This window comes from Quercus suber, unplaced genomic scaffold (genome assembly GCF_002906115.3).
Source record: "Quercus suber isolate HL8 unplaced genomic scaffold, Cork oak 2.0 scaffold_5, whole genome shotgun sequence".
In the NCBI taxonomy this organism is placed as follows: domain Eukaryota; kingdom Viridiplantae; phylum Streptophyta; class Magnoliopsida; order Fagales; family Fagaceae; genus Quercus; species Quercus suber.
In genome coordinates, this window is record NW_027069471.1 from 1132300 (window position 1) to 1149298 (window position 16999).

The 16999-nt window shown below is 34.7% G+C and overlaps 1 protein-coding gene and 1 long non-coding RNA gene across 2 annotated transcripts; both read left to right on the forward strand.

The window, feature by feature from the left end:
- Nucleotides 1-6227: 6227 nt before the first annotated feature.
- LOC136066904 (uncharacterized) lies at nucleotides 6228-8523 on the forward strand. Its single transcript, XR_010628434.1, has 2 exons — nucleotides 6228-6859; nucleotides 8204-8523. It is a non-coding gene; the product is annotated as an uncharacterized LOC136066904 (long non-coding RNA).
- Nucleotides 8524-14052: 5529 nt separating this feature from the next.
- LOC112015472 (disease resistance protein RGA2-like) lies at nucleotides 14053-16929 on the forward strand. The gene has a single exon (XM_065772805.1). It carries the CDS (start codon nucleotides 14053-14055, stop codon nucleotides 16927-16929), a length of 2877 nt encoding a protein of 958 aa, XP_065628877.1.
- Nucleotides 16930-16999: the final 70 nt, after the last annotated feature.

The window sequence follows — 16999 nt, forward strand, 5'->3', positions numbered from 1 at the left end:
AGAATCAATTGCTATATTGTTTGGTTTGTTTCACTTCTCTAAATAGTAGTTCACACTCTCTTTTTTTTTTTTTTTTTTTTTCAATTTGAATTAGCTATATAATTAGTTAATAAAATTCAATATTTAGATTTCATGAGTAATTTATAAAGGTAGCAACTCATATTTGAAGTATATTTTAAGAGAAAAAATGTTCAAGATTCAAAAGTTACTCCCAGATGCTTATATAGAACTTCAAAATTTTTTTTTTTTTTTTTTTGAGAAGTAGAAAAAACTTAAGATGTTAATATTTTTTAAAGGGTCAACGAAGTTAGCATAAGCAAATTTAATTTAAAAGAAAGAATTAATCGTCCCATAGCTCAGGCATTAGCTACATCTCTCTAAGTAATCTACCAAACTCCCATGAACGATATATCTCTCATCAAAATCAGCTTGCCACAAGAGTGCCGGCTCTATACTATAAGCAATTGAGATGGTCTTCTAAGGCCCTAAGTGGAAAAAGAGCCCCCAAATTTTAATCAATAGAATTATTTCTTTCATTGTAAAAGTATTAATTAAGCTCAAATATTAGTTAATAAATAAATAATATTTTTTTATCAAATGAAAAGCAAAATTAAAAAAAAAAAAAAAACAAAAAGAGAAATATTATATTCATAACATTTTTACAATAAAATCCTTTGTTATTGATGACAAAAAAAATAATTTCAGTGGTGTGTTCAAATTAGAAACAGTAACAACTTAGCACCTATGATTTGTTGTGAAAAATATTGTGAAATATATTGTGAACGTAGTATTTCTTAAAAAAAAAAAAAAATTACAACATTTTTCACAATAGTTTGAGTTGACAAACTTTTAATAGTTTTTATTTAGGTCATCACTAACATCATTCTTTTACTTACCACTATTAATCTGCCACATCAAACTGTGAAAAAATTTGTCTTTTTTTTTTTTTTTTTTTGTGTTGATAGGCTTTCTAATGAACAAATTCTACAAGGTTCATATTAATAATAATTTTACATTTAAAACAAGATAATAAAATTTAAGTAATATTTAAATTATTTTAAGTCATTTAAATATATAAAAAATTAAAAATACTTCAATTTTAGTTTTTACTTTATTCCTCCAAATGCATCAAACCTCCCTACTGAGCAACTGCCGTTGATCCTTATCAGAATCTTTACCAGTCAGCTTTTGCACAACAGATTTGAAGCTCAAGGCTAGGCATCAGTTTCTACATAATGGGTCTTGATTGTCACAACCTTTATGGGCTGCCTCTAGCCGCTTGACACCTGGAGGTTCAATAAACTTAGGCAAATAAGCAGTGCTTTTTTGCCTTTTGGTACGATTTTTTAATGATGACTTTTGGTTATAATTATGTCCCAATTGTGCGATGGATGGAGATTTTATAGGAGAAAGTATATTGTGTTTCAGAAACTCCAGCTCAGCACCCATGTGGAGTTTCTCAGACCAATGAAAATTTGACAAATGGATTAAAAATTACAGCTCATCACCAAAAGTTATTTAAAATAAAAAATACAAATACTCTAAATTTTCAAAGCCCGCCGATTCAAAACAACACTTCTCCTTTTTTTGAAAATCAAAATTTTCTATCTCTGCTCTCTCGTTGCTCTCTCTTCCAAACCTCCATAGCCACTGCCCAGTGCCCACTGCCAAGTATCGTCGCCGGAGCTACGCTGCCGGACGTAAACAGTTTTGAAAATACCAAATTTCATTATCCCGCCACACTTCCATTTCCCATTCTCCAAAATAGCAAATCTCTTCTCTCTCTGTTTCTCTCGCACCACCATACCACACCAGCACCTCCATCTTCCCTCTCTCAACTCCAAACCTTGACAGCCACTACTTAGCATCGCCGATCATCACCAGTTCTGACGAGACTGACCTTTGTCTTGTCGAAAAACGCCTAAAATTGTCTCTCCGTTGTCTCCAACCACAAAGTTTTCTTCACTGCTTTTAACTTCTGACTTTGCAAGAAGGTTTTCTCCTCACTTTTTTTCATTTTATTTTATGAATTTTCTGTTTACATATGGGTCTTGATTTTTTTTTTTTTTTTCCAAAAAAATTGACATATATTTTCCAATTAACGATTACTAATTGACGTTTAGTTTTTTTTTTTTTTTTTTCTTTATCTACTCTTTATTACTTTGTATTGGTTTTTTTCTATACCATCTCTCTCTCTCTCTCTCTCCATTGGCAACATATCATTTTCCAAAATTTGATGATGATTCTATGACATTAAATATGCATTATTATTTTTTTTTTTTTTTTGAATTTTACACTTGATTTGTTTTGTATTTTATTCTTCCTTTGATGCACTGGGTGTGAGAATGAGTATTTCCCTAGCATTACTCCACTTAATGTGGACAATTTTATTTATTTAATTTAGGCAAAATATTAAAAGGAGTGAAAATATAAACAATTTAATGATATATATGGGGGATGTGGCTGAATTTAAGTGTTAAATAAAATGATATGAGAAAAAAATAAAAATAAAATACATAACAATAAACACTAACTTATCCAAATAATTCTATGTAATATAATAACAGTACATTCTTATATACTATTTTTAATTATTTATAATGCAATATGATAATATTTAAAAATCAAAGTCATAAAAAATAAATAAATAAATAAAACTTAAAACACAAAACTAAATCCCATCAACCAAAATAGAGTTCTAAAGAATAAAAAACTTTATCAAGCTAAAATAGAGATGCAAGAAAAATAAAAATAAAAAATCCACCAAAAAATTGAGGGAGAAAGAGTGGGAAATAACCACTTTTTTGTGGGAGAAAATTATGTAAAGAATGAAAGAGTGAATGACAAATTCATACTAAAAGGATGATAATAAAAAGAAATAAAATAAAGGAAAGAGGAATAGTGATATAAAGGTAGAATGTTTGAGGAGATGAAAAGGTAAAAAGAAGGAGAAATGCTGGAGAAAGTGTAAATGTTAAAAAAAATGAGTACAATTTGATAAACACAATTTTTTATTTATTTTAATATTAGACTTGTCAACTGTGTTAACGGTTTGCCATGTAGGCATTTTCTGTTAGTAATTTAACGGCAGGAATCAAATTGATTGTGAGTTGAAAATAACAAGGATCAAATTGACTATTCTTAAAATGTAGGGACCAAATTAATTGTGACCCCAAAATATAAGGACCAAAATAGTATTTTTGCCTTTTTTTTTTTTAGCAATCATAGAACCTTAAAAAAAGAACTTCTTTTATAATCTTCAATGCTAATGTTTTATGCAATTATTTGCGATTCCATATGAAGAATTTATAAGCACACTAAAAAGAATTGAATAGAAGTCAAAGTGAAACAAGGGAGGATTGCTCAAGCGAATTGTGTTGGTTAGCTCTATGGGTGGAATAGGGGAGGATTTCCCAAGCAATTTAGGCTTAAAAGAAAATCCTAAACCTCATATCATGTGAAGTGAAGCTCAAATCATCCCTTGAACAGATTGGGTAATGGCAATATTTTGGTTTCTATGCCTGTAAAATGATTGTTCTGTAGCTAAACTTGGATTAACAGCTCAGCTTGAAATTTTTGAGTTTAGAAATGCACTAGATTTTGGACGGATTCCACACTATGCATTAATTTCTTTTTCTTTTTTTTTTAAATCCCAGTGAATTGAAATAACTTATTGTTTGGAATTGGAGAAACCAAAATTCATGTGAAGGAAACAGTTTAGAATGTTCTTTTTCTTACTTGACATCATGATGTCAGGTGTGATTATGTGGGGACTATTTTAAGATTGCTAAGATCTGTATTTTCTTTGTTTGTGATATCTTAAAATGCAACAGCGCTTGTTTTGCATTTCTTGCCATGTGTGTGAGTCTAGAAGTTGCATTAAGTGGGCATTCATATTCATTGACCATTGTAGATGTAAATCATGCAATTCATCTATAAGAACTAGATGAATCTTTTTAATGAAAAGAATTTTAGGGGATGGTTGGGAATTGAGGATTACAGCAAGCCTTTCATGGCTGCTATGTTTATTGTTGAGTTGGAGATCCAATCACCCATGGTGGGTACTGGGATTTTGTGGGGTGCTTGGGTTTTCAGTTTTGGGCCTCCTTTTATGTCACACCTACTGCTATTTCATTATGTCAGCTCCTTATTTTCCACGCTAAAGTAAAGAAAAACCCCACATTATTTTTGGGAAAATTTGTAAATCATATTTTTTTTATATAACATTAATTATTTAAACTGACACTTTTTAAAAGTTATTTAGGAATTAAGCTTCTGCACTCAACTAAAGACTCTAGGGATGAATGTGGATGAATATTTTCTTCTTTAACTCTCAAAACACTTTTTTTTTTTTTTTTTTCACTTTTAGATACTTACGTGTATTAGACATACATGGTTTAAAAATTATGGCATTGCCAAATATCATTGGTATTTTGATACATCTAAAGTACCTCAACCTTTCCTATAATGTTATTGAGGTTCTCCCTAATTCAATTACAAAACGGGTGAATTTGCAAACATCAAAGCTCTTCAAATGTGAAAAACTTAATGAGTTTCCGATGGACATTCAAAAAAATTGGTCAGCCTCGAGCACCTCGACCTAAGGGATTGTTGGAATTTGACTCATGCCAATTAACTTCTCTACAAACATTAACCTGATTCGTTGTGTATAAGGGCCTTGCAGGTTCCTCCAAGCATTGTGGTGAACCAGTAGAATTGAACAAACTACACAACCTGAAAGGAAAATAGAGAGAAAAAATTTGGCATTGGTGAAAGACGCTGCCTCAGAAACCAAGGTCGCAAATTTGAAGGAGAATCAACATCTCAATGTGTTGAAATTAAAATGGAATCCGAAGGATGGTGGTGACGTAGGTGTCTATGATGATGAAAATTCTATGGATGGCCTCTAACCACACAAAGTTTAAAAGCTTTGGAAGTGTTTGGGTACATGGGTGTGAGATTTTCAAATTGGTTTTCCTGGTTAACAAATCTTGTTGAATTATATATTACCAATTGTAACAACTGCCAACATTTGCCACTGTTATATCAACTCCCATCCCTCCGAAAACTATATATTGAGAAAATGAATGGTTTGGAGTACGTGACATATCTGGATATCACTGATAAGATCTTCGTCTCACTGCCATCATCAGCAACATTTTTTTTTTCCATCACTTGAGACACTCAACCTCGATAATTTCCCTAATCTAAAGGGGTGGTGGAGGGGGAATATTGTGGATAACGGCAATGCAGCAATGACAACATCAACATCAACATCGTCAAGTCATCAATATAAGCAACACACCCTTATCATCCTTTCCATGTCTCTTTTATTCATGTATTTGGAATTGCTACCAGCTAACGTGCATGCCGTTACTTCCAAATCTTGAAAAAGAGTTTAGTTTGATGAATACTAGCTTGAAGCTAGTGCAACAGACAATTGTGATGACGAATACGGGTTTTCTTCATTTCCACCCTCTTCCTCTTCCTCTTTCTACTTCTTCCCTCGTTTCTCCAAATTAAAGCATCAATATTTGTGTGAGATGCAAGACAAAGAGTCTCCACCAAAGGAGGGGTTGAAAAACCTAACATCTCTTGAAAAACTATAGATTTTTTGTAATGTCCCTATCTAATGTCGATTCCCGAAGAGATGAGTTGCCTCGCATCTTTCACTTAGAGCAAAAATGCCAGAAAGAAATTGGTGAGATTGGGCAAGATTTCTCACCTCCCAAAAATTTTCAATAAGCCTTGGGTTTGGATTAAATTATTGTTCAACTACTTGTATGCCTATTTATGCTCCTCTGGAATTTTTCTTTTTTTTTTTTAACTGTCTAAATCAGACTTTTTTGTTTTTGAATTTCATTCATCTTCTTTAGTATTGATGTTTTGGACAATTTATTTGCAATTCCCTAAACAAAATTTTGGAAGCACAACACGGATTACTGAATGGGAGTCTAGCGAAAAAGGGAAGGTTACCCAAAATTGCTCATATTCTCAAATGTTCAGGTAATCTTCTCCCTTCAGTCCAATATCATAACTCAATCTGAAATGCCTTCTTTATCTTTTGGGTTTTGGTATTCACAGCACATTTTTTATTAAACCCCCTCCCTTCATTTTGCTTCTTTAATTTTGGGCTCTGAAAATAAAAAACAGCTCAATTAAGCCACTTACAGAAGCAATTGAAGCCTAAAAAATCCTGGGCCTCATAGTTGGTGCTCAACTTTTGGGCTCTGCAATTTTGGCATATGATTTCTCATGTCCAAAATATTCTAATTTTGGAGAAAGTATATTGTGTTTCAGAAACTCCAGCTCAGCACCCATGTGGAGTTTCTAAGACCAATGAAAATTTGACAAATGGATTAAAAATTACAGCTCATCACCAAAAGTTATTTAAAATAAAAAATACAAATACTCTAAATTTTCAAAGCCCGCCGATTCAAAACAACACTTCCCCTTTTTTTGAAAATCAAAATTTTCTGTCTCTGCTCTCTCACTGCTCTCTCTTCCAAACCTCCATAGCCACTGCCCACTGCCAAGCATCGTCGCCGGAGCTACGCTGCCGGACGTAAACAGTTTTGAAAATACCAAATTTCACTATCCCGCCACACTTCCATTTCCCATTCTCCAAAATAGCAAATCTCATCTCTCTCTGTTTCTCTCGCACCACCATACCACACCGGCACCTCCATCTTCCCTCTCTCAACTCCAAACCTTGACAGCCACTGCCTAGCATCGCCGATCATCACCAGTTCTGACGAGACTGACCTTTGTCTTGTCGGAAAACGCCTAAAATTGTCTCTCCGTTGTCTCCAACCACAAAGTTTTCTTCACTGCTTTCAACTTCTGACTTTGCAAGAAGGTTTTCTCCTCACTTTTTTTCATTTTATTTTATGAATTTTCTGTTTACATATGGGTCTTGATTTTTTTTTTTTCCAAAAAAATTGACATATAAGTTCTTATATAGTCTTATGTTGTACTGTTTGATAAAATGCTTCAATGAGTATAGATGCACTAATATACAATAAAAGGGTTTTTTTTTTCATTGTTGGAAGATGTGTTGGTGATCGTTTGAAGGTGTTGTTCTATGGAGGAACCTAAAGAGGTGGGACATTTATGTTGTTCACTCGTGAGGATGAAATTAGTGGAGTAGATAACGTAGAGCATGGAGACGATGAGGAAGAACCAAATGAGGGTGTTTCTCAAGCCTATTTGTGGTCTCATTTGGTACCAATGTGGTAACTTTTTGTTAGTGTCTTCAACTTTGATGTTCTTGCTTCCCATGCTTTCAGTTCAAGGTGTGGCCAAGGAGAGGAGAAAGGTTGGGTTGAGAATTGTTTGGATCTAAGAGATGGTGAGAGGGGCATGGTATTTAAAGTATGTTAAGAAACGGAACAAAAGTTTGAACGCGGATAACATAAAGACATGGTTGAAATTTGCATCTTAGGTGGAACTGTGGAAGCCTTGTGATTTGTGAACTGTGATTGTGATTAATCTGAGGCCATTAGTTTTTTGCATTCATATGAAGTTATGAACCATTGAATTGGTTACGATTTGGAATATGATTTTGTACAACACATTCCTTGCAATTTTTATTATTATACAAATATGAGAGAGGGAAGATGGAGGTGCTAGTGAGTGGTGACTGACTAGCACCACTCAAAAAATTGTTCTTTTAGATTAGATTAAAATTGTTATTTTTCTCTCTTCCAATATTGAAGCTGTATGTACAATCTTGTTTTGGGGTTGTACATATTTCTCATCTTTATATTTTTATTGTAATAATAAAGAAAGGGACAATATAAGATTGGGCTGCCTAGATTAACATTGATGGTTCCTTCTAGGTAATATATGATGCTACTGTAGTCAGACTTTGTACTGGTCACTAAGATGAAGTCAGTTCATATATTGCTTGTAGTGTACTTTGTTACTTGCATATAGTCTAAGTCTATATTGCCTTAGATTTAAATAAAGAGGAATTTGGTACATTTTGTTTGATACCTTTGGATTATATCAACATCAGTCATGTTTATTATTGGCTTTATATACCCTGCTTTTTTTGTTTTGCATAATGGCGCCATGTGGTGCCAGTTGTTGTTATGGAACCTTGCTAATTGTTTTTGGTATGTTGCTTATAATGTTACTAAATCAAATTGTGTATGAGTTTGGAATTGATCGCTAAGAAAGTTTGAAATCACAATAACAGGATTCCCAAGCAAGAGCAGCCAGGACCACAAGCAAGATGAGAGCTGGAAGTTCGAAATCAAAAAGAGATTCAATTGTAGAGCAAGGGATTCCTATCGAGCAGCCAGGAACAAAGAGATTCAATTGTTCAAGGAATTCTTACGAGGTGTATTCTATAGTGATGATCTAGGTTCTAGAGACAAAATTGCCGATTGCCAACTTTTTTACTAACCTACTATTGTTGTGGAATGGGGTCAACCACCAATAGTGAGCTTTAGATAGGACCCTGTTAAATATATGTAAATGACAAGCTTGAATCTGAATTATGTTTCTGTTGTTTAAGCTACTGTTTTCTTGATATGGCATACGAGATTGTTGGAACTCTATCAGTGTTGATATTTAGTGTCCTAAGTTTATTATACCGTCAGTCCCAAGATAGGAGGAAGGAGGGTTGTGAATGGTTGATTTGGATAAGTAAATTCTCCTTCTGAGCTTATAAACTGCTGGTTATCCCATCAGATCAGTTACTAAATGGGGTTTTGTTTACCAAAAAAAAAAAAAAAATACTAAACGGGGTTTTCGGTTTCAAGTCCAGGCGACACCATGTCTCAATTTAATTTTCAGTTATTGTTTAAAACTGTACTATTTTTATAAAAAACTAAATGGGGTTGTTCCTAAACAACTATTCTCCCTTTCAAGCTAACGTGCAAGAGATTCTCCAAAAATATTGCTAAGTGCTATGAGAAGCATCAAGCTGCCAGGCAAGGATTTAACATTCTTGAACTCACAATTTCGGAGCATAGATGGTAGAGGCTTGCTTCGGCCTTAAGGTACAGTCAGTTAATTGCGATTCTGAGCCTGCATAGCCTGCTGGTTTCAGAAATTATGAAGGTAAAAATAATAAATGGCTAGTCTAGTATTAACTAGTAACCCAGCTTGTGGATTGCGGTCCTTTTGGTTAGGCTAAGGGCTAAGGCTGTTTAAGCAGCTCTCATCTTGGCTTCTACTACTCTTGGCATTGTCTTCCATTTATTAAAAAATGTCTAGTACCAAAATATTGTCATTGACTATATCATTCCCTTAACTGGAACAATATAACACTTGCAACAATCTAGCATTGCAATTCCACCACCATGCACATATAGAAACTAATATATAAAAATAAAAAGTAATCTTGCATTAAAAACTTTTATCATTTGCATATAATTAGTCTTTAACTAGAAGTTACTCAAACATATACAAAATTTATCATGTTTGAGTAATTTTATTCGTTACAAAAGCTTTAGAAAATGACAGCTATAATTAATGTTTGGCTATGCAATCCCTTGTCCAAATTTTCAGCTATGTTATCTATAAAATTTTCAAGTCAAATATACTATCTAAGAGGTTCCTCCACCTCCACTGTGCAATAATGATCAAAATACTGTCCAAAAAACTGTCCAAAGATGCTGTCCATGAGCTGTGCAGTATATTGTCCAAAATAATATCCAAAAGAGTTTTTCTTCATACTTCAAAAATTTTTAGTAGGCCTCTAAAAAAAAAGAACAATATTAGGGTAAAAAAAAAAAAAACAAAAGCACATATTAAAGCTTCTCTCCCTCTAACATAAAAAGTTTAAGGTTATACAATGTACTTGATTCAAGTGTGACATTGAGGTACTTTCTTGAAACATTCTTGTAGAGTTAATCATGGGATAAGAAACACCCTCATTGTCTCCATGCTCTACGTTATCTACTCCACTAATTTCATCCTCACTAGTGAACAACATAAATGTCCCACCTCTTTAGGTTCCTCCATAGAACAACACCCTCAAACGATCACCAACGCATCTTCCACCAATGAAAAAAAAACCCTTTCATCTATACTCATTGAAGCATTTTATCAAACAGTACAACATAAGACTACATAAGAACTTATATGTCAATTTTTTTGGAAAAAAAAAAAAAAAAATTCAAGACCCATATGTAAACAGAAAATTCATAAAATAAAATGAAAAAAAGTGGGGAGAAAACCTTCTTGCAAAGTCAGAAGTTGAAAGCAGTGAAGAAAACTTTGTGGTTGGAGACAATGGAGAGACAATTTTAGGCGTTTTCCGACAAGACAAAGGTCAGTCTCGTTAGAACTGGTGATGATCGGCGATGCTAGGCAGTGGCTGTCAAGGTTTGGAGTTGAGAGAGGGAAGATGGAGGTGCCGGTGTGGTATGGTGGTGCGAGAGAAACAGAGAGAGATGAGATTTGCTATTTTGGAGAATGGGAAATGGAAGTGTGGCGGGATAGTGAAATTTGGTATTTTCAAAACTGTTTACGTCCGGCAGCGTAGCTCCGGCGACGATGCTAGGCAGTGGGCAGTGGCTATGGAGGTTTGGAAGAGAGAGCAATGAGAGAGCAGAGATAGAAAATTTTGATTTTCAAAAAAAGGGGAAGTGTTGTTTTGAATCGGCGGGCTTTGAAAATTTAGGGGTTTTTTTAAAAAATAACTATAAATTTCAAACTATATTATTAGTTAGGCAAGGTTTGAAGCATATTTGGTTTATAGCAATTCGACTTTTCTGGAGTCGATTTTACCCTTTGAAAATCCACTAGGAAATCGAGTTTCTAAAACTCGATTTCCAAAATCGAGTTTCTAACACTCGATTTCCTACTAGATTTTCAAAGGGCAAAATCGACTCCAAAAAAGTCGAATTGCTATAAACCAAATATGTTTCAAACCTTGCCTAACTAATAATATAGTCTGAGAGATTTGGTTATTTTTTAATAAAATCCGAAAATTTAGAGTATTTGTGTTTTTTTATTTTAAATAACCTTTGGTGATGAGCTGTAATTTTTAATCCATTGGTCAAATTTTCATTGGTCTTAGAAACTCCACATGAGTGCTGAGCTGGAGTTTCTGAAACACAACATACTTTCTCCTAATTTTGGGACTAAAATGGTGCTTGTTTTAACACTGCTTGGGCATATACTTCTGCATATCATTTTTTTTTAGCAATCATAGAACCTTTAAAAAAAAAAAACTTCCTTTATCATCTTCAATGCTAATGTTTTATGCAATTATTTCCGATTCCATATGAAGAATTTATAGGCACACTAAAGAGAAATGAATAGAAGTCAAAGGGAAACAAGGGAGGATTGCCCAGGCAATTTAGGCTAAAAAAAAATCCTAAACCTCATATCATGTGAAGTGAAGCTAATTGTGTTGGTTGGGTCGATGGGAGGAACAAACTCAAATCATCCCTTGAACAGATTGGGTAATGGCAATATTTTGGTTTCTAGGCCTATAAATTGATTGTTCTATAGCTAAACTTGGATTAACAGCTCATCTTGAAATTTCTTAGTTTAGAAATGCACTACATTAATTTTTTTTTTTTTTTTTTTTAAATCCCGGCGAATTCAAATAACTTATTCTTTGGAATTGGAGAAACCAAAATTCATGTGCAAGAAACATTTTAGAATGTTCTTTTTCTTACTTGACATCATGATGTCAGGTGTGATTATGTGGGGATTATTCTAAAACTGCTCAGATTTCACTGAGGATCATCCAAATAGACAAGTTTAAGAGTTGGTGTTTCTTCAAAATAAGCTGGTACTACTCATTCATCTACAATCCTTATGTTGAAATATCTTTCCTCCTAAGAGTCACATTGAGAATCCTTATCTTGTTATTTCCTATTTGCAGATTTAGTTAATCCCATATGACTTCGAGTCTTCAATTTTGAATGCAATATACTACAGATATTACAAGCTCCACAAACTACATCATCTTATTATTATTATAATCATTATTTCTTTTGTTGAAATTATTTTCGATGCTAATACTCAGAATCAGTCATTTGCTCATATCAGAATATTAATAAGGTAATCAATTATTTATTTATTTTTCTTACCGCAGGTTGGCCATGAGCGTCACTTTGATGCATTTTTTTTCAGTAGCTCTTTTGATAACAATATTTGTAAAGCCTCTGCTTGTAAAGCTTGTATCTATTTATTTGTTGCTTTTGCCTTTTAGTAATCCTAAAACTTATGAATGTGTATTAGTTGGTCAACAAAGCCATTGGATTCATGGGATGCAAAAGTACTTGATTCAACTTACTACAGACAATAACAGGATACCGGTTTTAAGATTCATAGGCTGAGTAGCTGTTGTCTTGGGTATATTTGTGATTGTTCCATCAAGACAGATTACATTAAAAAGTCTCGTTTGGGTATATTTGTGATTTCCTTTCATCTTTGACGTAGACTTGACCCCTTAAGTCGCATTCCATAAAATAACAATGCCTTCTTGGATAATTAGATCTATTACATTTAAAAAAAAAAAAAAAAACTATATAAATTTGAAGCTTTGTATGCTCAATTACAGGAATTCATTCCCGCTGATAAAAAGGTTTTCAAATAGAATGCCTCATTATAACAAAGAAAAAAACTGTAGCTAGCATTTGGGGGAAAAAATGGTTTTAAATAAATGTGTTGCCCTAGGCATCTTAGTGCCTTAAAGATTAGCCGATTAGGTGTAAGGACTTCAAGGTTGAGATTAGGCTTAAGGAATAGGTAGATATGGTTAAAATCTCTGCAGAACAATGCAAACAAGATAGCAAGGAAAAAAAAAAGACATGAGACAAGATTGCCTCAGAATCATAAGAAGGCCTTTTTAGAGTTTCACTCGGTTGCAACCACTTAAAATTCTAAATTATCCATGTCTTGCTTACTTAAATGATAAATGGCCATACCATCTGCTATAGCTTCTTTCTTTTTCCTTTTTCTTTTTTGCTGCTGATGTTTTGGAAAATTGATGTGCAATTTGAATATGCAGAAACAGTTTGAAGCACAAAGAAAACATTTAGAAGGAAGCCAGCAGGAAACAGGGGAAGATTGCTAAAAATTGCTCACATCTTGGAGTTTGGAGGGAATGAAGCTACCCATCAGGTCTATGATTAATTATTTATCCCATTCTTCTTAGAAACTCCTCTGCTATTTTCTTTTGATGGGTAAGATTTCAGTTGATCTCATATGCAAAAACCGAGGCATAGGAAAAACCTAGCGTTCTACTTGTATTTAAAATGGAAGAAGAGTGCATATATGGCATCTATACGTTAGGTTTACAGTCCTTCACATTTGTTTGAACATGTACCTATGCTTTGGCCTGTTATGGCTCTCTAGACTCCTATCTGATGGTGAGCAATGTGTGGTATGTTTGATTCATCTGATACTCTTTTAGGATAATTAAAAACCATTGATATCTCTCTCTCTCTCTCTCTCTCTCTCTGTGCATAGAGGTGACCATCAAATGTATGTTCTGAAGTAATCATTATTGTTTGTTCAGTAATATCAAGATCAGTTTTTCTTCTCATGCTCTTATGAGTTATGACCTCTAGTTTGTGATCAACTAGACTTAGTCGTTGGTTCACATTTATCTGTTTATTTCTAAGTGGACTCTTGACTTTTACATAACTAGCCAAGTCTTCCTTCTTCACAGCCACTTTAATCTTCCTCCTCCAATATTTCAAACTACTCTCTATCAGCTTGCTACGTTTTCTTTCACCCGACAAGAACAAATGGCCGATGCAATCATGTATGGCGTTGTACGGAAGATCATTGAAAGCTTGGGCTCCTCCACCCTCAAACAGATTGGATCGATCTGGGGTGTCAAAGACGATCTCGAAAAAATGAACAACACTGTTCTCACTATTCAAGCTGTACTTCAGGATGCAGAGGAGCAGCAGGTCCAGAACCACCAAGTCAAGCACTGGCTCAACAGGCTCAGAGATGTAGTTTTTGATGCGGATGACTTGCTAAGCGAGTTCTCCACTTATGTGTTTCGGCGTAAGGTGATGGGGTATTTTCTTTTCAAGATCAAACCAACTTGTTTTTAGTTTTAAGATGGCTTGCAAAATAAAGGCTACGAGGGAGAAGCTTAATGATATAGCAACTGATTGGAAAAATTTTCACTTGAAGTTGGTAGAGCGTCCTTTAAAGACACAGGATGTGACTAGGGACAGGGACCCAACTTGCTCATATATAGGCGAAGAAGAAGTTATTGGGAGAGAAGAGGATAGGAAGGCCATCATAGATCTATTGTTGGACTTTGATGTGAAAGACAATGTCTCATTCATATGCATAGTGGGGATTGGAGGGTTAGGGAAAACCACACTGGCTCAATATGTATACAATGATAAAAATGTGGAGGGTTATTTTGAGTTGAAGATGTGGGTGTGTGTATCTGATGACTTTGATGTTAAAAAAATTGTTGAAAAGATAATTGAATCTGTGACTAAAAGAAAACCTGAGAATCTTGAGATGGATCTATTGCAAAATAAGCTTCGGGAACAACTCTACCAGAAGAAGTACTTACTTGTATTGGATGATATTTGGAATGAGAATGAAGAGAGGTGGTGTGCATTGAAAAGACTTTTGATGGGTGGTGCAAAGGGAAGTAAGGTGGTGATAACTACACGAACCAACATGGTTGCGGAGATTACTAGTGCTATCTCACCGTATTTTCTAAAAGGCCTGTCAAGGGATCAATCCTGGTCATTATTGAAGAAAATGGCATTTAAAAAAGGCCAGGAGACCATCAATTCTAACCTCGAAGCAATTGGGATGGACATAGTAGAAAAATGTCAAGGAGTGCCTCTTGCTATAAGGACGATAGGGAAAGTCTTATCCTTCAAAGAAACTGAAGATGAGTGGTTATACATCAAGAATACTAAACTCACAAATGTAACTCAATTAAAAGATGGTATCATGCCGGTTTTAAAATTGAGTTACGATTATCTCCCATCACATTTAAAATGTTGTTTTGCATATTGTTCATTGTTTCCCAAAGATTATTTGATCGATAAGTTGACATTGATACAATTATGGATATCACAAGGTTTTATCCAATCAACAGAGGAGAGCCATCAACTAGAGCGTGTTGCCAATGACTACTTCATGGAGCTACTTTGGAGATCCTTCTTCCAAGGAGGAGAAGAAGATAGAGGCATGAATAGGAGGAGGTTTAAAATGCATGATTTAATCCATGATCTTGCACAATATGTATCAGAGACTGATTGTATATTGGTTGATACCAGTGCAAAAAATGTGATCAAAAAAGGACACCATCTATCGTTTCCATTTTACAATTTTTCATTCTTTGAGGAGAATTTAAGCACGTTGGTTAAAGCAAACAAGATACGAACATTTATATTGGCATACAATTATTGGATCTATGATCATGGAACAATTGAAGAATCAACACTCAAAATACTTATTTCTACTTTTAGATACTTGCGTGCATTAGATCTACATGGATTAAATATGAAGATGTTGCCAAATACCATAGGTACTTTGATGCATCTAAAGTACCTTGACCTTTCCTCTAATGATATTGAGGTTCTCCCTAGTTATATTACTAAATTGGTGAATTTGCGAACATTAAACCTCTCTAAATGTAGAAGGCTTCGGGAGTTACCAACTGACATTCAAAAATTGGTCAGCCTCAAGCACCTTGACATAGAAGATTGTGAGAATGTGACTCATATGCCATGTGGATTAGGGCAATTGACTTCTCTTCAAACATTAACCTTATTTGTTGTGAGTAAGGGCCCTCCAAGTTCTTCCAAGCATTGTGTTGGGCTAGCGGAATTAAACAAGCTAAATGGCTTGAGAGGAAAATTAAAGATTAAAAATTTGGCACGGTTGAAAGATGCCACCCCAGAATTTAAGGCTGCAAATTTGAAGGATACTGATAGGCAACATCTCAGTGAGTTGGAATTAAACTGGAATCCAGAGAGTGATGATGGTGTAGATGCCAGTGATGATGAAAATTCCATGGATAGCCTCCGACCACCCAAAAGTTTAAAATCTTTGACAGTGGTCGGGTACATGGGTGTGAGAGTTTCAAGTTGGCTTTCATTCTTAACAAATCTCGTTCAATTAAGTATACTCAATTGTAAGAAGTGCCAATATTTGCCACCGTTGTATCAACTCCCATCTCTCCAAAGACTAGATATTAGCGCTATGGATGGTCTGGAGTACATGACAGACGGGGATATGAATGATGAGATATCTGCTTCACTGGCATCACCATCAACATTTTTCCCGTCCCTTGAGACACTGATCCTTAGTACTTGCCCATATCTAAAGGGATGGTGGAGGAGTGTGGATAAGGGGAATGAGGCAACAATATCATCATCATCATCATCATCAACTAATCACTATCACCAACACATGCCGTACTTTCCGCGTCTTTCTTCTTTTAATTTATGGGATTGCCCTAAGATGACTTGGATGCCGCTATTTCCAAATCTTGAAGAAGTGCTTATTTTGTGGAATAGTAGTTGGAAGGCATTGGAAGAGACAATAGAGATGAATAATAGGGGAGGAAGGGCTTCTTCATTTCCGTCCTCTTCCTCTTCCTCCTCCTTCTCCCCTCCTCTCTCCAAATTAAAGCATTTGACTTTGTATGAGATGCAAGAGTTGGAGTCTCTGCCAGAGGAGTGGTTTAAAAACCTAACTTCTCTTGAGAGATTAGAGATTTGGAAGTGTCCCAATCTGACATCACTTTCCGAAGGGATGAGTCACCTCACCTCCTTACAGGCCCTGTCTATCTACAATTGTCCCAATCTGACGTTACTTCCCGAAGGGATGAGTCACCTCACCTCTTTACAGAGGCTGGAAATAATAGACTGTCCCCAATTAAAGCAAAGATGCGAGAAGGAAAATGGAGAGGATTGGGATAAGATTTCTCACATCCCAAATCTTGAGATAGATTGAACTACTGCATACGCTTCCCTGGTATGTTCTTCACTCTTCTCTGAATTTTTTTTTTTTTTTTTTTTTTTTT